The sequence below is a fragment of the Sceloporus undulatus genome, chromosome 2 (genome assembly GCF_019175285.1).
Source record: "Sceloporus undulatus isolate JIND9_A2432 ecotype Alabama chromosome 2, SceUnd_v1.1, whole genome shotgun sequence".
NCBI lineage: Eukaryota > Metazoa > Chordata > Lepidosauria > Squamata > Phrynosomatidae > Sceloporus > Sceloporus undulatus.
Genome location: NC_056523.1, coordinates 298,540,668 through 298,563,170, shown reverse-complemented (window position 1 = coordinate 298,563,170; position 22,503 = coordinate 298,540,668). Strand labels below are relative to the sequence as shown.

The 22,503-nt window shown below is 40.7% G+C and overlaps 1 protein-coding gene across 4 annotated transcripts in view; it reads right to left on the bottom strand.

Annotated features, from left to right (window-relative positions):
• Positions 1-22,503, bottom strand: part of PDE4D (phosphodiesterase 4D) — a 574,941-nt gene that overhangs the window by 451,754 nt on the left and 100,684 nt on the right. Inside the window, exon 1 of one of the 4 annotated variants that reach the window (XM_042454653.1) lies at positions 1,114-2,522. The exons of the other annotated variants lie outside the window; for them this stretch is intronic. Within the exon in view, the coding sequence (XP_042310587.1) occupies positions 1,114-1,160 (47 nt within the window). The 5' untranslated portion in view covers positions 1,161-2,522. Of the gene's footprint in view, positions 1-1,113; positions 2,523-22,503 lie in introns of those variants that run through there. 4 annotated transcript variants of the gene reach the window in all.

Below are 22,503 nucleotides of genomic sequence, written 5' to 3'. Positions count from 1 at the left end.
CACTGAACAAGAAGGAGAAATTTAGATTTTTGAAATTATCTATTATATTTCAAGGCTGCCACCAAATGCCTTTAATGTACTGCTTTAGGGCTGAGGAAAACACTACTCAGGACAAGAAGCCTCAATTAATAATGCCTTTGACCAAGCACCACATTAATTGGGTCACTTTGGGGGGGAAAGCTATCTCCATTACTCCATAATAATCTTAGTAACTGATGTATAAAAGCAATCCAAAGTCTTGTCTGTGTTCCAGTTTTAAGCATATAACATGGAATTTTGCCATTGCTGGGAATGCGCAGGTATGTGAAGAATGACTAGGTTTTTTTGGAAGATGGTAGAAGAGGCTTGCCTTCAGATATGTCCCTATACCTAGCATATTATGAATAAGCAAATGTGTCCAGTTTCTAGAGCATGCTGTTTAACAACCAAGCAAGCGAACCATTTCCTTATATAACAAAACAGAGAAAGCTGTATTATGTCCCATTGCAAGGATTGTATAATGGAGCAAAAAATAAAATAAAATAAAATAAGAATATGCAAATAATCCAAATAATTCGTTCTTAATGCTTTAATAATGCAATAGAAAGAAAGAAAAGATCCTTCTTGTGCATTTCTTAGGGACAGAATGAATTCTTTTGCATATCCTAGCAAAAGGGGGTGGGGCAGAATGGGGGTGGGGAGGAGGAGAGACAGAGAAATGTTTCTGAAGAAAAAGAGAAAAACAGTATTTTGATCAAATACCTCTTAACTGAAATGGGGAAAGATTCAGTGAGGGAAACACTGAACACAGAAAATAAACTTATATTTTTCTTAAAGTAGACCAAATCCAAACCAGGCAAGATGAACAAAGGAGGCAGGCGTGGTTTCATCACTGTGATGTTGTCCTTCCATCCCTCCCCTCCCCATGACATCATTTTAAAACATTCTGACAGGTTCTTCTTTTATTGTTAAACTTGCATTTCATTCCATTATGGGTTTTTGTTTGATATTGTTTTACATGCATCTTGATTACAGTTCCTCCTTGCATCACCATCCACCTTGTAAGCTAAAGAAACAGTTGTCACAACAAGAACATTGGGATACTTTCTACCGAAGTGTGCAGCAATTACTCACCATATCCACGAATGCCTCCTAAATGGAAAATTATTCACATGCATCATGATCACAGTTCTATCAGCATCAGTCTTTTCTTTGTCTGAAGGCCTGATCGGTTACATAGGTACATTCCACAACAACTGCAGCTTTAGTTAGTGTTATGGGCTACTGCAAAAAAAAAAATTAGTATATTCCACATATGAGAGAATCGCCAGGATTTGCGGCCAGAATTGCCCAAAGGTTTTTTAGCTATGCATCCATCCATTAATGCAATTTGCTTGTATTTCTTTAAAAAGAAGAAAAATATCTGAAGAAAAGTAACTGTATATGCTTAATAAGTTTTCCTAAAAGAAGGCAATGGTTCCTCTTGATAGATCCCAGGTTTAAATTAAAGCATCTTCATGTGCAGCATTTTAAACAGCAGGAAAAGGTTAGTCAAGAATGAGTTTTTTGTCACTTGTAGTAGATCAGTTTCTAAGAAGAAATACAAAACTTCACATTGTTTTGCCATGTTGGCCTTTAGAAACAACAAATATTGCTTTTTCTTTCTTCTTAAACACATATTCAGCAGTGTTTGCTTTAAATGTCTCTCCTTCCTTTTCAAGAAAGAAGGAATAAAGAATGGAGGTAAATCCAACACAAAGCAAACTTTTCATCTGGAAAGATACATCTTATGCTCACTGCTTCATAGGACAGAATCATAGAAAATCTGTTTTCCTGCTCCATAAGATAAGACTATAATGACATACCTTTTATGAACCAAAGGTGTTACCATGATCCAAATTCTGGTTCCTTTTGAATCCCATAGCAAAGCTGTGCCTTTGCTTGCAAATTAAAAAACCAGCCTCTCCAAAAAAAAGCCCAGCCAATGTTGCAATCCTGTTCTCACTAATGTGGAGGGTAAGTCCCATTCAAATTGCTTGGGATTACTTCTGGGGGGTGGGGGAAATCTTCTTAGGATCACGCTATAAGTAATCAATTCCTTTTGCTGCAGAGCTTATGTTTGGGGTTTTCCTGAAAACCAGGTATTAGACTCTGTAGGTAACCCATGTGTGCATCTCCATGTTTGGTTCGAAGAAAGCAGAATTGAAAGTCCCAGTGTAATCTAAGAATTGATTTCCCTGAAGTCTCCTTCCTCCTTTCTCTCCCCCTTTTTTTCTCTTTCTTTTGTTCTCAGGAAGACTGAGCTCCTCCGTCCAGGTTCCTATTACTTCTGAATGCCTGGTGACATTCTTGGATGGACAGATTCTGAAATTCAAGCTCTCCTGAGCATCACAAAAATGCAGGTGGCAGGGTCTTCTTTCTAGGGTTGGGAATTCCAAGTTACCTTTCAGAAAGCTTTATCTCCTTCTGTCTGATTTTTTTCCTTCCCTTCCAGTAGGCTCAGGACAGTTGCAGGCTAGTCTGTGGCACTATAATTGTGCAGCAGAATTAGCTCCAGGCTGCAGTGAATGCTGCCCAAAAGAGGACGTACTAGCGTCAAGGGGGCCCTCTAGGTGGGTTCTTTAGCCTGGCACAGTTGATCTTCCAGTGCTTTTCCAGCTGACAGCCAGGCAGAAAAAGAGATGCTCCACTGAAGACAGAGTGTAGAGAATCCGGCAAATCCTTCTCTCTCTCTCTCTCTCTCTCTCTCTCTCTCTCCCCCCTTCCCCCCTCCCCATTTTCTTTGGGGAGAGGGAATATCTCTTCTAAAATATGAATGAATAAACATGCCTATCCACAGTAAAAGTGACGCACATCAGAAGCCAAGTATTTTACCAGCCTCTTTCTGCCAGCAAGGTTTGCATGAGTATTTTTAAAATCACCTTAAGGCCAACCTTTCTAGTTTCGTTTGCTTTGTGTTATGAACAGTTCAGTTCAATACCCAGAGGGTGTGGAGTGGGAATCAAAGTGGGGGAGTGGTGATGGTGGGGATGGAGAGATCTTTTGAAATGTCATGGTTTGCAGTGACAAAAGTGATTTTTGGATCAGACTGCGAATGAACAGGGAGCGCACTCTTCAGACAGGAAATCCTGCACCATGAAAGTGAATGACAAAGAACTAAAGCATAATAAACTGCTGCCTTAACCTCAAGTCTTTACTAAGAAGGAGTGTCCAAGATAAGGGAGGTTTGCAAAACACCGACACTCCTCTGACACTTCTTATTTCCTTAAGGACTGCTGTCCTGGCTGTCGCCCTCTACAAACCCTTTCATGAGCCCCAGCACTGTTGTCATTCTGGTACAAGAAGCAGATAGTAAACTATTGGAGACTAATAGGATATAGGGGGATGAAACCGCCTTTGTTGTCAGCTCAGGGACAAAGCATCTGCTTCCAATTTGCATGCAGACAGGATTGACCTGTACATTCACCTGTTTCTCCACCACCACAAGGCTGTTGACACCAGTGTGTTGTGAAAGTACAAGGGGGTGTGGCGACAGGGTTATTGCAGTCAAATGATGATGCTGGAGGTTTCCTTCAGTCCTCCCATCCCAATACGTAGCAGAGAAAAGAGTGTGCATACTATTTTCTCCCCACCCTCCTTTTAAAAACCCTAATCCAGAATATATGCACAACAGAAATAATAGTTAGGTGGTGCAGGAGGAAAGTCACCAACATTACTCAGGTATGTCCATTGAAAACAACATGTTTCATCTACATTTCTCAACTGGAGGTATTTTAAAGAGGTTTGCAAAGTTTCAAAGTCCAGTCAAAGCAAAACAAGTGAAAGGGCTCCAAAACTGAGAAGCCACCTACATTTTGGTCTAACCCAGTTCTTTACTATTTCCATTCACTGCCTGCATTATTACTTTAACATGGATGGTAAAGAGTATGACTCATCTTGATGTAGAATGTCTTATATGCTGGGGATGTGAAACAAATCATTTTCTTTTTCTTTTTTTCTTTCTTTTTCTTTTTAAATCTATTCCTTACTGAAATGCTGAGCTAACATAAAAGCATTTGTATGCTCGGTGTTGTACTGAAGACCTGGCCCAGAGCCCTCTTTTTTTGCATGTGGCAGGGCAGTAAAATCATCTCCTCCTCCAAGTCAAGGGTGCATAATGCTTAGCTCCAGCCAAGCCAGTTTTTGGCACCTGAGGCAGAATATCTCATAAGTACTTCTTCCCTCAGAGTTCAAATATACAATACGACATTTGATAATTAACTAAATTTGCTGCCCTTTCATGACACCCAAAATCATCTAGAAGAGGCTGCTGATTTGCCCTAATAGTAGGGTGTCTGCCCACAAAACTGTACACTGTACAGAAAAAGGCATAAAGGGACTGAACACCAGAGCTTTGAAATGTTACCTGTTTGGAGTGCAACTGCAGAGTAGATGGTGACTATGGAGATTCTAGGAGGTACAATCCAAAAAAGGGATGTTTCTAAACATCTAGGAAATATCTCAAAGGATGCATTTCAGCAGCTGATGCAGCTAATGTGAAACAGGGCAGGGCCATCTGTGATTTTTGCCAAGTTTAAATGGCCACTAATGAAAATGGAGCAGAATAGAGTAATAGAATCATAGAGCTGGAAGAGATCACAAGGGCCATTCAGTCCAACCCCTTGCCATGCAGGAATGCACAACCAAAATACTCCCAACAGATGGAAGTCTGTACAGAATAAAGGTGGGGGGGGGGGGGGGAGAGGGAGAGAGAGAAAGAAAGAAAGAAAGAAAGAAAGAAAGAAAGAATTAGCACTGGCCTCCATGCAACTGCCCACTTCTGTTCCATAATATAGGCCCTATTCAAAAAATCACTGCATCTTAAAATTAAATCATGTGGCTGCCAAGTTGAAACTGAAGAGATGCTAGCCTTATCCAAATGGACCACTATGAAGATTCACTATGGCGCTCTGGGAATTAACAAAGAGCCCTGATGCAACTCCAGAAACCAGGATTGGCCCTACCATTAGGCAACAGATTTAGGCTGTCCTAAAAGGGCAGAAAATGATTAGAAAATTAATTTGTTTCTACCATCAAGGCTGGGGATGGGTGCCTGTGGAGTTTTCTGTTTTGAGTACTTTGCACCAGGAACTGGGTGGGTGAGGGGCACCCACGGCTTCAAGGAGAAAAAGATTTTGCGCTAGCCCTGCCAGAAATGAACAAAGAACAACAGAAAAGCATGAAGGACTCTGGAGGGTGGAACCCAACCCAAGCACTTCCCAGAAGGTCACCCAAGGGCAAGAGAAGCCAAATATGCAAGAAAACATATCCCACGCATCAAAACAGCAAACAGGCAGAGGAAAGTTGAGGAAAGTCAAGGAATGGAAAGGAATCACAGGCAAATCACAAGCAAATGTTTCTGGTGGGTCTGAAGCTAAATCAGGAGGCTGAACACACTGGACTGGGATGCCTCATGGGTTAGACATTCTGCACTTCTCTCCCTAGGGGGAGCCTTCATTCACCTATCATTAGATATGAGCAACGTAATTTGATGCATGCAGAAAAACAGCAAACATATATCAACATATCTTGGCAATTTACTTTTACATAATTATTCCCATTACTTATTACAGTATTTGAAATAGCAAGCCGTTGTCATCTCTCACTGGAATATGCAAAGAGTGTACATTACTTGCTGGCTTAGCCATTACTTTTCAATTATTTTTCCATTGCTTTTAAGAGAAAGCAACTCAGGACTTATGAGAATGGCATAAAATATGAATAATTGCTGTCAAAATGTTTCTAAAAATGCCTCAACAGTAGCATCTGAAAGTAACTAGAAACCATTACTCAGTAGAGTAATCCACCCTTATCCATGGAGGGTACAATTCAAGACCTCCAGTGGACACCTGAAACTGCAAATAATCCAAACCCGATATTATGAGGGTGGACTACAGTACACAACTAAAGTCATTTCACTCTTATATGATACATTATTTTTGAAATGTGGCTTTGATGAATCCTTGTCCCTCCCTCAAAATAAATAGTTCCAGATAACTATATTACATGTAACGTCTTACTTCCAAGGTATGTGTGTTAGATATGAGAAACGAGGTACTCATTTCACTGTCAAACCAAACAGACATACAGCTGGAAGCTCTCTCAGAATTCACATGATGTAATTTCTTGGATTTTGTTGGTTGTCTTGACTTTTATCTGCACTCATTCTTTTGAAGGTCTGTTTGTAGCTATTTCTTGAATCTGCACTAGAGGTCTTCCAAAGATGTTTAGGAGAGGGTTTAATGAGCTGGTCCTAAAGGGCAAATTTTCTTATCCCTGAATTGTTTCTTTTTAGAGTCATACAGGTATATGTGGCTTTGATGAATCCTTGTCCCTCCCTGTGCTATTATAACTCTAAAAAAATGTTTTTTTTTTAAAAGGCAGGTACTAGAAAATAATAATAATAATAATAATAATAATAATAATAATAATAATAATTTTATTTGTATTTCCCACCCCTCCCTGCAGATCAAGGTGGGATTGCAACAATAAAAACAACAATTACAACATTAAAACTACAATGTCATATAAAATACACTCAATAAAACAATAAACCAGTAGAAAAAAACTACGGTTCCACTACTTGTCTTATTCAGTGTGTGTGTGTGTGTGTGTGTGTGTGTGTGTGTGTACACTGAATAAGACAAGATCTAGAGCAACAAATACCACAACTCCCTGATACCTTTGTTCTAGCTATTACCTTGATACCTTTTCTCTATCTAGAGGAGCCCTGAGAGAAGAGAATAAAAAGTAGAAAGAAAACAAAGTGAAGGTGGAACAATAGTTTTAATCACCAAGAGAACTGTTTTACTGAATTGCATGCAGACACCAGCATGACATAGTGGTTTGAACATTGGACTATGACTCTGGGGACCATAGTTTGTTCCCAGCCCAGCCATGAAACCCACTGGATGACCTTGTGCAAGCCACGCACTTTCCACCTCAAGAAAGGCAATGGCATACCTCTGAACAAAACATGTCAAGAAAACCCCCTGATGGGTTCACCTTAGGGTTGCTATAAGTCCAAAATGACCTGAAGGCATACCACCATCATCACCACCACTGCAACAACAAACTGTAACTAAATAAAATAATAGTGGTCCATAACCACAGGTCTCCTAGTTGTACAGAATATTCATTATGTCTGATCCAGAACAGGGACGTAGCTAGGATTTTAGGAAGGGGGGGGTCCAAACTAAGTGCCCCCCTTTTAAAGGGGGTTTGAGTGCGGGGGGCCACCAGCACACACCATTCATTTTTCTAATGGAAGGGGGGGGGCCCGCCCCCCCAGACCCCCCCCCCCCCTGGCTACATCCCTGTCCAGAAACTCTCAAATCAAACAGTTTACCCTTTTCCCATTATCTACTCAACCAAATGCTGATGCCCATGGCTAAGGAAAACACTGTTCACACACACGTGAACTAAATGATAAATTGTGCTTTCTTTCTTTCTATAAAGGGGCTATATTCATAAGGAAGTTTGCATGGCTATGCTTATTAAAATCAATCAGAGTTACTGCAGGAAAATATTTTTCGGCATTTGTATGAAACATACTACTATTTCTATTCCAGAAATATAACCTGTGGCAAAGAGCTCAGATATCTAGTGCTGCCACAGTAAATGGATTTACTGCACTGGGTGGGGTGGTTGGAGTCAATGGCTTGCGGGCCGAATGGACATAATATCCTTCCAATTCTATGAATTCTGTGAATAAGTTCTAATGCAGCCCAATGGTTCAAGGAGACACTTCCTGGGTGGTCTCCTGCAAATCTTTCTCTTCCAAATCCCATTGGTGAACTAGAAACTGAATTCCCTTCTGTCATCCTTCTGCTTATCAGTTCAAGGTCTACTGCACATCTGAGTTTGTGGGGTAAATCATAATGTCCATTGCAATAGGTTTCACTGAAAGCAGTTCACATGTTCAGTTGAAGTGATTCATGTGATTTACATGCATGTATTGGTCTGCTCCTAGACTTTTGCTTCTCTCTTTTCTACTGACTTCAAAGTACATCTTTTCTCCAGCCTTTTCCTTCCTCTCTCTCTCTCTCTGTCTAAACCAGTTGTGGTACTAGAAAGAAAGAAAGAAAGAAAGAAAGAAAGAAAGAAAGAAAGAAATTGATTGCTGGATGATGGACGATAATCCACTTCGCTGGATGTACCTAATATGTAAAGCTTATTCACAGATTACTTTAAAATGATACTACATTGTTTCATTTTCACTTTAAAGGATTGCTTGCCCTTTCTTTCAAGCCAAGGCTGGGATGTGACACTCTCTGCCAAGTAGAAAATGCCCAATATGGTGTTGAAGGTCAGAGCCCAACCAGTAGAGTTACCATGTAGGTTAGGGAATTCTGGGACTCAAAAAATATCAATTGATCAAAACTTTGTTGTGGTTGAGGGCCTTCAAGTCATTTCTTTTTTTTTTAATTTTTTGAAATTTTATTGATGCTATACATTCATACAAATACACAAACAGCAGATATACAACATACATACATACATATTTTCAATGAAACCCCTTCATCACCTTCCCCCTATCCTTCTTCTTCACAATCCTCCTATCTTTCTGGAAAACCTTCTATCTTCACAATCCAAGTCCTTCTAACTACTTTGAATCCCTACTTCCTTATCCTTCTTTATCCTTCTACTCACTTCTGTTCACATCTAATTACTTTCTTCTCTAATCTATCCTAATCTAATTACTTTCTCCTCTTCCTCCTTCACATACTCTCACCTTCTTCAACATACTTAAGACCTTTCTTTCTTCCTCATTCACTCGACTTCCCTCCCTCTTAAATACAGTGGTACCCCGGGATACGAATTACCCAGCTTACGAATTTTTCGGGATACGAAAAAATCCCATAGGGATTTATTGTTTCGGCTTACGAAGGTTTTTTCGGGTTACGAAAAAACCTCGGCGCTATTTTCAATGGAGCCGCGGCGGAGCCGCGGCTTTTTTTCCATTAGCGCCTATGGCAATTCAGGTTACGAAGGTTTTTCGGGTTACGAAATTAGCCGCGGAACGAATTAATTTCGTAACCCGAGGTACCACTGTACTGGTATTTATTTTCAGTTCTTATCTGTGGCTTTCCTTTATCATTTCTTTACACCTCTGTTTACAGTTTCCAAAATCAATATCAAACATATTAAAATATGGGAATTGCGTAGTCTTAACATTACATTTCCAAACCTATTTAGATCCATTGTCTCTTCAAAAATACCAGTTACCTGTGTCTATTAAGGCATAATTATAGGAAACTAAAGTAATAAATATTATACACATCAAATACTCTATCGTATATCCCAGGATTTTTCTAGATATGATAATACTTTTTCCCATGTATGATTAACTTCACTTAATTCTCCTCCCCTCAATATACAAGTTAATTTATCCATCCCCATAGCTTCGTACAAACATAACAACCATTCTTTTTTGTCAGGGATTTCATCTGTCTTCCACTTTTTAGCTAGGGATATTCTTGCCAGAGTGATTGCATAATACAATATTTTCCCAAATTTCTTCTCGATAACCTCGTTAAACATGTTCAATAGGTACATTTCTGGCGATTTTTGTATAGTATAGTCTAGTATATCTGATAATGTCCTGTTCACCATATCCCAATATTTCTGAATCACTTTGCACGACCACCAGCAATGAAAAAAAGGTGCCCTCCTCCTTTTTACACTTCCAACATATCGGGGAGCTGTTCTTGTAGATTTTTGAAATTCTGTCTGGTGTCAAATACCATCGGAATTACATTTTGTAAAGGTTTTCTTTCATCCTCTGCGAGGCCGAAAATTTAGAGGTGTTGCGCCATGTTTTCTCCCATTTGTCCAGCTCTATATTGTGACCTATATTTCTTGCCCATATTATCATTGTGTCTTTAACCACTTCAGTTTCCATTTTCTCTTGTAACAATAATTTATACAATTTCCCAATTGTTCCCTTCGTATATGAGGTAATTATTTTAAAAACTAAATGTTCATTTTCCTTTTTAAGGAATCCAATTGTCTTTTTATCCTCCCTCCATCTTTCCCTAATTTGTCTATATGGAAACCAGTTGATTACATGTCCTTCTCCAATTAATTCATCTTGCGATTTTAAACTAACCTCTTCCCTTTGCCACTTTAATAAATCTTTATATGTCAACCAATTCTCTTCCTGGATCATCTCTCTTCTCTGAAAAGTCTCCTGTGGCGAGACCCAATTTGACAATTTTGGCATAAATCTCTTTTTGTATCTTTTCCAAACGTCCAGTATAGCTTTCCTAATACAGTGGTTGTTAAATATTTTGTTAATTTTATCTTTTCCATAAGCTAAATAGGCATGCCAGCCATATCGTAACCCCTCCCCTTCTATCGCTAGTAACCGGTTGTCTTTCATAGTTACCCATTCCCTCATCCAAGTTAAACAGCATGAGTCATAATATAGCTCCAGGTGTGGTACCCCCAAACCACCTCTCTCTTTTGAGTCTTGCAGGTACTTTAAACGAACTCGGGGTTTTTTCCCTTCCCACAAAAAGGATGTTAGTTCTTTGTTCCACTTTCGGAATGTATTTCTAGATATTGGAATTGGGATCGTCTGAAAATAAAAGATTAGTTTAGGGAGTATCGTCATCTTAATTGCGGAGATTTTTCCTAATAGAGATAAATTAAGCATACTCCATCTCCTTAAATCTTTTTTAATTTCATCCCAACACAATTTATAATTGTTATCAAACAAATCTATGTTTTTATTCGACAGCCGAATTCCCAAGTATTTTACTACTTTTTGTATGCTTATACCAGCGTAAGAAGTTAGTTCCTTTTCCTCCAATTTGGATAGATTTTTAGTCAGAAAGAGAGATTTTTCTTTGTTCAGTTTACACCCGGACATTTCACCAAATTCTTTTATCTTTTCCATTAGCAAGCCCACACTGGAAATTGGGTTATCCAAAATTATTGCGAGGTCATCCGCATAGGCTCTAACTTTGTATTTATGATTTTTAATATATAAACCTTTAATGTTAGTTTCATTTTTAATGGTTTTTATTAATATTTCAATTATCAACACAAAAAGTAAGGGAGAAAGAGGGCAACCTTGCCTGGTACCCCTTTCAATTTGGAAATTCTGTGTCTTTAAGCCATTTACACATACTCGTGCTGATTGGATTTTATAAATCTCTCTTATCCATGAGTCAAAGTTGTTTCCCAGTTCCAATTTACTTAAGATTTCACACATAAATTCCCAGCTTATTATGTCGAATGCTTTCTCGAAATCTGCAAACAATATAACTAATTTCTTATCCCCGTGTTGCTTATAATACTCTAGTATATCTAATATGATCCTCACGTTATCTCCCATTAATCTTCCAGGCAAAAAGCCTCTTTGATCTACGTCTATCCAATCTTGCATATAAAGCTTTAGTCTTTTCGCCAGTATATTTGAAAAGATTTTATAGTCTAGATTAAGAAGGGAAATAGGTCTAAAGTTCTTAGGATTCGATAAGTCTTTACCTTCTTTAGGAATCATGACAATATTTGTTTCCGTCCATGATGGCGGAATTCCTTCTTTCAAAATAGCGTTCATTGTCATTCTCAAAGGGCTAACCAATTCCTCTGCAAAGGTTTTATAAAATTTAGCCGTGAACCCGTCAAGGCCTGGAGCTTTCCCTTCTTTACAATTTTTTATGGCCTCTAACACCTCTTCATCCGTTATTTCTCCGTTTAAGTTCCTTAATTGCAAATCCGATGGTTTACAGAATTCAACTTTGCCCAGATATTCCCCAATGTTAGCCAATTGTGTCGGTTGTTTCTTGTATAATTCTTTATAATAATCTTGAAAGACCTCTTGAATTTTTTCTCCCTGTACCATGGTTCCTTCTGAATTCCTTATCTCTGTTATTATATTCTTATGTTTCCTTTCTTTCAATTTCCAAGCCAAAAATCTCCCTATTTTATTCGAGTGTTCAAATTCCCTTTGTTTTACTTTGATTATATCTCTCCCTAATTCTGTAGTATTTTCTAAGTCTATTTGTCCCTGTAAGATCTTAATTTCTTCAATTACTTTTTTATTGGCTGGGTTGATTTGCAGGGCTTTTTCTCTTTCTTCTAGCTTTTTTGTTAAATGTAATAATTTTTCACGTTTTACTCGATTTATTATTGAATTTTGTTGAATTAAGTGACCCCTGACCTATGGTAACCCTAAAGTGAATCTACGATGGGGTTTTCTTAGAGAGATTTGTTCATATTTTTGCCCTTGCCTTCCTCTAAGGTTGAGAGAATTAGTCTTGTGCAAGCTCACCCAGTGGGCTTCCATGGCCAAGCATAGATTTGAACCATAGTTTCCAGAATTGTAGTCATACCACCACACCAGGCTATTAAACAGTCCGACTATGGTAGGATCTCAACATTAGAAAATATTATACTGCTTTGTGTGCAAAATCCATTTCTAGCATTCCTATGAGTTAATTTTTTTTATTATGTAGTCACCTGAGATAAATTACAGTAGGCCCTCAGTTTCCGCTGGGGTCTGGTTCCAAAATCCCCATGGATACAAAAATCCATGGATGCTCAAGTCCCATTATATACAGTACAATGGCACAGTAAAATGACTTCCCTATATAAAACTGCAAAATCAAAGTTTGCTTATGGGGAAAAAAATTGGGGTGGTGAATATTTTCAAACAGTAGTTGGTTGAATTTGTGGATGCAGGATCTGTGGATACAAAGGACTGACTGTACTTAACCATAATGCAACAAAAATAAGGTGATGCTACTGCTAATATTCAAAGTTTTGATGCTCATTAGTTACATGAATTTTACATATTGCACCACTGAATTGTGAGACTCACAAGATGGAGTGATTGCTTTGAGTTTGGCGCATTGGAGGATAAGGCTATCAATGAGTGCTTGTTAGGATAACTATGGCGGGTTATAGACCGCCGCTTTGAGGCGGTCTGCTGCCGCCGCCGTTTGCTCCATAAGGGAGCCGTCACAGCCACACCACGCGGCTCCCTTGTGGAGCAAAAAAGAAGCTCCAAAATGGAGCTTCTTTCTGCGGCGCCCTAATGACGTCGCGAGGCGCTGCTGGCGCACTCGCGATGTCATTAGCGCCGTGACACATTCGGACGCACAGCGTCTGATATGTAAAGATGGCACCGGCCGTGTGGAACGGCTGGCGCCATATTGTACGGACAGAGTCTGTACTAGAGCCAGGGGCATCTAGAAGAGACGCCCCCTTTTTAAAATGGGACGTCATGCGGACGTCCCAAGTGGCGGTCTATAACCCGCCTATATGTATCTTTTAGTCTCAAAGGCAGTATGCTTCTCAATGTATGCCTGCAAGGCTTGTCTGGCACCTACTCTTTTCAGCACTAGATGACAACCCTATCGCCACATTGCACTGGAATTTTAGTTTTTAACTGTACAATTCTTTAGAGATGTAAGATTTCTTTCAGTGTTCAGGACCATTATATTCTGGTGTTTTTCTGAGTTTTCTGTTCTGTTGCTGCATTTATGCTGCGTTTGGTTTTATAGTTTTTGGCTGTGAAGTGGCATACAAATACCAATTTTGGTTTGTACTTGCAAACGTACCATGGGGTCTTCTTGGGAAGATTTGTTTAGAGGGCATTTGCCATTGCTTTCCTCTGAGGCTGAGAGAGTGTGAGTTGGCCAAGGTCACCCAGTGGTTTTCATGACCAAGCTGGCAATTAAACCCTGTTCAGCAGAGTCATAGTCCAACAATGAAACCACTATAAATGCTGGTTCTCAAATGTCAATCTATCCATGTATTTATCATTCATTATGTGATCCGAATAGTGCAAATACGGGTTTATCATCTCCTTAAGAACTAAGCCTTTGAGTTCATTTACACATCACATATTTGCATGTTAGGTAATAAAATCAGGCAGGATAAAGCCTTAAACAGATCTTTATCCCTAAACTATTTATTTCTCACACTTTATCCCATTTATTTATATAGACAAAAGACATTCCCATAAATAACATGAAAGAGACTGACATTTTCATAAATAGCTCACGCTTTCATAAATAGAGTGAAAGAGGTTCAGTCCCATCTAACAAAAAACCCTGTCATTTTATATTTTTGGATAGAATTATAGGAAGGTTACCAACACAGAGTCACAAATACAGACTCCATTGAAGAATGATATGTATTGGCATGCCTTATTCATGATCTTATACATAATTATTTCAAACTAATGAACTAAATACCTGGACCGGGAGAAGAGGGAAAATTACCCAACCAGATATTTTGAAATGATAAAAGACATAATACCCAGATAGCAGGACCATATGTCATGTTGGCTAGGGATGCTAGGAGTTACAGTCCAATAGAATGAGATGTGGTTGACACAGATGTTTGCAAGTACATGTTGAATCACCTGAAAATAAATCTTTCAAACTGGGGATGTAAAATCTTGGGCTTGAGTACTTGGGGCCATCCTATCAAATAAATCTCTACAAAATCAACATAATCTCAAGAGTAGGCATGTTGTACCCTCTTCTCAGTTTGAAAAGTCCTCTCTGACCTAGGCAATATGTGTTAAATGTCTAGGTTTCCCTACAAAGTGAAGATGCACCCATCCAGATGTACTTGAACTCCAGCTACCATCAGTCCCAGCCACCATGGAAAATGATCAGGGGTTAGGGCCATCATAGGCTTTAGGGTCATCATAGGTTGGAAATGATGTGAAGGCACACAACAACAAACATTTTAATAATAATAACAATAATAATAATAGTTTGTTCTCATACATGAAGATGACTAATTAAAGCAGCTTTCTCCCTGATGTGGGTGAAAAGAAGTATTTTGTTTCACTATTCTCCCAGCATTCTAACTCCCAAACTATTGCATATATTTTTCTGCACAAAAAAAACCATTTTCTGCTATATTTACACTCATCATGTATTTCAACCTCCTTCCCCATGATTTTTCCCACGGTTCCAGTGAGATATTCTCTCCTAAGTTAATATATTCATCATGGGTTTCCATTAAAAAAAACTTATAAAATAAGGAAATTTTACGAGAATAATCTGAATTTATAATTTTATCAAATTCATTTGGAATTGGCTCATTACCAATTGTTTTCATATCCTTGCAATATCATTCTTTAAATTGTCTGTAAAGAAACCAATTTACACAGTAGACTTCATTGATTAGATCCATCTGTGAGTTCATAGATAATTTATTCAACCCAGTGTCTACATCAAAAATGGGATGGGGAATGTTACACAACAACAAAAAAAAATGTTTTGTATTTGAAGAATGATGTGAATACCATGAGAAAATTGTGTAAAATTCTCATTTGTTTATTATTCCTCCTGACAGGAGTTTCCAAATGTCAGGGAACCTAGTTTTTTACCTGAAGACAATAATTAGAATTACTCTTTCCATCCCTAGATTGGCCACCCCACTCTCTCAAGAGCTGTTGCTAACTGCCAAGAGGTTGGCTTCGGTTTAGGCAACCCTATGAATGAGAAATGTCCAACATACCTTGTTAGTAATAGCTCCCCTAAGGTCTTGCAATCTAAAGGCTGATCCCTTGGTATCCAATGTCACATGTTTAAACTTGAGAAACATATCTAGATCCTTCATACCTTCCCTTCCAACTCATCAACTGCTTCTTATTTCTTGACTACAGTCTCCATTTTGAAGACCCCCTCCATTTTGAAGATCTGTCCCAAAATGACTCTAATTTGGATTATAACCAAGATAATGCAACTCCAGACCACTTTCCTAGAAGTAGAAATTGTCAAACCTAAGTTTCTAACACTGGATATCCCAGGGTGGTTACATAAAAACCTCCATCATTCCTGATCACAGACACAATGATTGGGGATGACAGAAGATTTAGCCCAACAACATTTGAGGACCAAAAGTCAAAAAACCAACATCTAAATGATTTTCCACCTTATCTTCAGATCCATCTCCCTGCCCCTGTGACTGGCAGTTCTCAGCCTGCTGGACAGTTTGTTTTGTTTTAAAACAAGTCAGTCCTCCCACCTAAAGTGAATTTTTTGTCTTTGGTAAATATGGCTAGCATTTTCCTTCACTTTTGCGCTGCAAGGTCCTTTTAAATATTTGAAAACTATTAACATCTCCTTTTAGATTTCTTTATCACCCTTCAAAAATCTGTATGCATATTTAATTGATTGCTCAATTAATTATACCCCACCTATCTCCCAGGACTCAAGGTAGCTCAGAACATAGTTTTAAAAAGAGTCTAGCTAAAACACACATTATTCAAATACTATTAAGACAACCATATTAAAAAAGCCATCAGATTAAAAGCAATTTATTAAAAGCAAATCAGAGTGGGCAAGGGAGTACAGAACACATGAATATTAAAGGCCCCTTCCTCAGCAATCAGTCAGCAACTAAAAGCCATGAAGTTGGCTTTGGTTTAGGCAACCCTATGAATGAGAAAGGTCTCAATCCACAAGTAGGGGATGACAGGCAGGAAACCAGCCTAGGAAGACAATTCTACAGCTAAGGAACAACTACCAAAAAGGCTTTTTGTCTTATCTTCACCAATTATACAAGTGAAGGAATTGGGAATAAGACTTTATCTGAAGTTCTTAAAAACTGGTCATGTTTATATAGGAAAACATGGGCCTTTAGATGTCTTGGAACCAACTCATATAGGGATTTATAAATCATTAAATGATTAAAAAACAATCCGCTTAGGGTTTTTGTGGGGTTTTTGGGCTGTGTGGCCATGTTGTAGAAGAGTTTATTCCTGACGTTTTGCCTGTGGCTGGCATCAGAGAAGATGCCAGCCACAGATGGAGGCAAAACATCAGGAATAAACTCTTCTAGAACATGGCCATATAGCATGAAAAACCCATAAAAAAACTATGGATGCTGGCCATGAAAGTATTCAACTTCACAAATCCTCCTAAGCTTTCTGCCCATGATTCTCCTTCCAGATCTTCTATCATAACTACAACATCTTTTACAATTCATCAACATGTTATTGAAGGCACTTTTCCAAATGTGGTTTCAAAGATATTAAACTGCTAAATGTTCCCAACACTAAAGAACCTTTTTTGGTTCATGCAGCTACCCACTGAGGCCGCAGCAATAGCAACACTTTGTTGATTTGTTTTCAATTTGTTATTCACAACGAATGCTTTATCTCTTGGGTGCCACCAGATGGAAGATGTTTTTGGCTGACTCAGTTTTCTCCATCACTACTAGCCCCAGAGGGGCTGCACTAATCCTGGTACTGATAGTTGCTTAATAGCAGACCAGCAGTTTAGCAAGGGCTACATATCCAACAGAGAGCAAACAAGCTGTTTAAGGCAACAGCCTCACTCCAATTAAGTGCAGGATATGCTCTGATTGGAACCTATTTGTGAAGATCATCCCAAGCCCTTTTGTAACTGCGTGTGAAAGACAAGATGGCACTCCTTCTCCATTCCACATTCATTAGCTAACTAGAATGCCAGTTGAATACCAGCAACAGAAGAGTGGTTTCCACCACACATGAGGGTGGCACGCATAGCTGTGTTCCCCAAAACAGGGAAAGGCTGGGGACTGGTATTATTGCTCTCTGAACATCTTCCACCTGAAGCAGTTCTGTCCCTCTGCCTAACTGTAGAGCCAACCCTACTAAGTAAGCATGCTACAGTCAGGCTGAACCCTATGCTTCCAGCTGTTTTACTTGGTCATTAAATGAAATGTTTCCATTATACAGACTATAAAATGGAAAAGGAGTCTATGAAGGAATACAGTAAATGAGGTTCCCTGAATATCAATATCACATTCTGGATTAATATCCATGAAAGCCCATGCTAAAATAAACCATTTGGTCTCTAAGGAATTGCTGAGCTAGGTCCTTCACTTTCCCCCCACCTCTTTTTCCATTTTACAGTGAAGCAGACAAGCAGCAGCTATTTCTTGGAAAAGCATTAGAAAAAGTGCTTCAGTACTTGCTTCAGCGTACACTTAGTAGTATTTTAGTGGCTAATCCATTCTATACTATTAGAGATTGACTTAACAAGTCATTTGAAGTGAGATTAATGGCCTCTTGTGTCCTATTTCCCTTTATTATAAAAAAAACAGGCTCCATACACTCACTAATGCCACTACATTAGTTGACACAATAACTAGTTAATTTGACAGATACTAGACCAGCAAATGGATATTGTAGCTGCTACACATCAGAGATTTCTATTATATATAGCCAAGTTAAGGTTTAAAAGCTATAACCTATATGCAGCTTTTGAGGAGCAGAGCATTAGGGCTACTGTCTTAAGCTTTTGTAGGAGATGAACAAAAGTATTACAGATTTGTATCCAGGAAGGTAGACTCAAAACATGGTTCAAAGGCATAACAACAACAAAAATACACAACATAATTGCTGGTTCTTAACCTCCCTGCTGCCAGTGTTGCTACTCTCTGTGCACTTGCTTTTTTCCTTCTGGGTCCAATCCACCTAACCCACTGGAGAGCAAGAGACAAAAGACAAGGTGAGGATTCTTCCTATCTACTTACTGTTGCCAATGCTTTTATGCTCAGGATTCTACCCTATACATGAGGGGTGGGGAAGCTGCACCCCACCTTTTTTCCATGCCCTCCCACAGCTCCCCAAAACTGGCAGAAGCAGAAGCAGACCACTAAGATTGCTATAATAAAGGGGGAAAGGCAACAAATGTACTATAGGCAGGATACAGGTCACCCCTTTGCGCCACATATTAGGGCCAGGGCAGCCACAGCGGCAGCCCAGAGTCCCCAATCCTGCACTTTTCGGGACCAAGGAGAAGCGGCAAAATGCCACTTCTCCCTGGTCCCAAAAAGGGGTGTCCTTGGGGCTTCATGCCCCAGGACACCCCGGGAGCCACAGCCAGGGGAGAAAGGGGCCACCTGGCTCCTTTCCCCCTGGTGCCATTCCCGCAGCAATCTAGTTGCCACGGGAATGAGGCACCCTCCGGGAAGGAGCTCCATTTCAGAGCTCCTTCCAGAGCCACTGTTAGGCCGCCACAAGCAGCCTGACACGGCGTGAACATGTCATGCCCACGCCATTTGGACGTGGCGTGGCCATCATGTCATAGTGGTGGAGCCTGTGTATATAGGGCGCCGCCATTATGCCGCTGCAGCTACATGTTAGGGTTGCGGGGCGTCTGTAAAGGATGCCCCGAGGCAACCCTAGCAAGCATCCAGGCCGGCACAAAGTGCCGCTCTGGATAGGGCCATAGACAATGGGAAATCAAGAGCATAGTCAAGCTCATAATCAAGCACCTGTACAATAAAATCCAAAATCCCAATAAAGTTATCATTGGCCCGTTACAAACGGGCACCCTAGTACGTGAAGAGCGCGCACTAGGGTTAGAAAGGGCTGTCCTTTCCGGACGCCCCTAACCCTAATACACGCTCCGCACATAGAAAATGGCGGCGGCCGTTCCACACGGCCACCGCCATGACTATGTCACGACCGCACCACCTCCAAACGAGGCAGCGTGGTGGTGATGTAGTGGGGCTGCGCGAGGGTGCCTAGTGCGCCCTTTCCACGGCCCCAGAAAGAGCTCCATTTCGGAGCTTCTTCCAGCTTTGCGTCGCTGGGCGCAGCCTTTAGATGGCTGTGCCCAGCGACGCAGAGGAGAAAGGAGCCAAGCGGCCCCTTTCTCCTCCTCCCCGCTGTTGCCGGGTGTCCTTGGGGATTGAAGCCCCAAAGACACCCCTTTCTAGGCCGCAGGGAAGCGGCCTTTTGCCGCTTCCCCTCGGCCTGGAAAGCGGCGGATCAGGGCCTCAGAGGCTGCCGCTCTAGCCACTGAGACCCTGATCTGGCGGGGAAAGGGGTGGGTGCAGGCCGCCGCTTTTCGGCAGTCTGTAACCCACCATTGTTTTGTGGATTTTGGATGTTATTGTACTTGTTTATGATCTTGACTATTCTCTTGATTTCTCATTGTCTGTAGTACATTTGAGTTTTCATGACTGAATGGGGATTTGAATCCCAGAGTTATAGTACAATATTCAAACCACTACATCACACAGGTTCTCAATAAGTATTGCAAGTTACGCTTAAACAGTAAGTTTCCAAGCCACAAACTGAAAACAGTGGATAGACTGAATTCTTGGTTAAACATGGAATTGTGTTGCAGTATTACTCCTGAGACACCAAGAAATAAAACTGCTCTTTCACACATATTAAACACATTATCAATAATTGTTATTATTATTTAATATTTATTAACAAAATCTTTGGGAAGGGCAACTCTAGACCCTAGACAGCCAACTTGTTGGGATGCAATGGAGAGGTTAGCCCTAGGTTTTAGGATTAGGATTCTCTTCTGTAGTCCTCAGGGCTGGAATCTCAGGGCAAGAGCATTGCCTTGAGAACTTAATGTGTTATGTGTGTTTTCATCATTGGATAGACTTGATTATTTTTATCTGAATAGCATATGCTGTGCAACTGTGGTCGTTACTTAAGGTACTGTGCTTAATGACATGAGCAGGGGCTGCCTCTCATAACATCACAGTGGGTCATCTGTAGGTCTCAGGTGTGAGATATCAGCGCCTGAAATAGTCCCAACCTGGCAACCCTGCTTTTCAGGTATGTCACCCTGGAGCTGACATGGCTAATTCCACTCCCGCCCACACCTACAAGTTGCTTCCAATGGGGAAGGAAGCTTTAAAAAATAGAAAAAGACCTGCCAGGCTGCAAACCCTGACAAGGGTTCTTAAGCTAGGATACAGCAAGCTAACAGGGCTCAAGAAGACGGAATAGATCCAGTGATTTTCCCCATCCCTGACCCAAAATAAAGCTCAGTCAAAGGTTCCAGAGAGATGGGCCAAAACTCATCAAGGTACATTCCAGGAAAACACATTTCAGTTAAACATCAGAAGAAACTTCCTAACAGAAAGAGGGCAGGGAACCGTCTGACTAAAAAATTGATGTACAGCGCTGTGTAAACTTACAGCGCTTTATAAATAAAGGTTAATAATAATAATAATAATAATAAAGAGTCATACAGCAGAACAATCTTCACTGCCTAGATGGTGATCTATCAGTGATGGTAGTTTAGGACTGGACTACTCGGGTGGGCCTGGGCAACAATTTTTGATCCCTGGAACTGTTCATTTTTTAATCAAAATTAGAAATAGGCATAAACCACCACCTTCAGCTGTCCCAATTTGGCAGGGACAGTCCCAATTTATCTTCTGTCACCCCACTTTTTCAACTGCCTTTACAATGTCCCTGTTTCTCTTTCCACCTCCCACTTTCTTCTTTGTCCTCGGTTTACTTTTACTGCTGCAAATTCAGTTCAAAGTGGAAAAATACTTCACACTGCATTGTCATAAGTGGGAAGAGAGGAAAGGAGGGCTAGAAGTTTGCTCTTCCTGGCAGACTCAGGCAATAACAAACTGCTTTAGCCTCTCCTAGGCCCGGTACACACCACCAGGATGCGACGTCCTGGTGGCAATAGTCGGGCTTGCGACCATGCACCAAGTGCAAGGTCCCATGCGCTACTATGTGCAGGCAGCACCATTACAGCACAGACCCACCCACATGGGGGGCATATGCATGACGTGTGGGCACCACAGCACCAATACGTCATGCAAAGGAAGAGACATCATAAGCTCCTAGCGGCTCCTTTTTTGGTCTGCAGCATTGCCGGGTGATTTGGTTAGTACAGTAACACTGCAGACCAAAACCAGGCACCTACAGACAACCCTGAAAGGGTTGGTCTGTACTGCCCCCAGCTTGTTTGTTCTTAACTAATAACATTTGCCATTTTGACCACACTCTGATGTTATGTGGTCAATGTATCCTGGTTTTCATCGGTGAAATGTTGGAGGCTATGATAAGTTCACTTTGATTTTGATTTGGGAGAGTTAGGAGCCTAGGCAAGAGCCACATGCTTTCTCTGAGTGCAAAGCTAATGGCTCTGGAATCGTCTAGGAAAGGAAATTGGCTTTTTCTATCCAAAATATTTTTTCCAGCATGAGAAAGTATGGGGCCCACCAGAATGGTCTTGGAGCTGTGTATGTCTCATAGCCAGTGGTGTAACTGAGTGACACAGGGAGCAGAAGAGAGGTGACACCTAGTCAAGCCCTGCTCCTGCTCTGGAAGGGATGTGTGAGCACTGATGCTACTGCACCGGGTGCCAGCCCCTTCTCCACTGCCTGGCTCTCTCCTTGAGGAGGAAGCCAGGCAGTGGAGGAGGAAAGCAGGTGAATGCACCCCCTTCATCCCATCCCACTGCCTCACTTGCCTGGCTGTCTCACTTGTTTGTCCCTGTTTGTCTGCTGCCTCACTTGTTTGTCCCCTGTACCCAGCCAGCTACCTGTCTCCCAGGTAGACCTTGTAAGGGATGTCAGCAATGGTGGTGGCAGATTCCCTTGCCTCTTTTCCCTTCCCACTGCCTCACTCACTGTCTTGCTTGCTGGCTGCACACCCAGCCATCCTGGGTGGGCAGCCAGCAAGCAAGACAGTGAGGCAGTGGGAAGGGAAAAGAGGCAAGGGAATCTGCCACCACC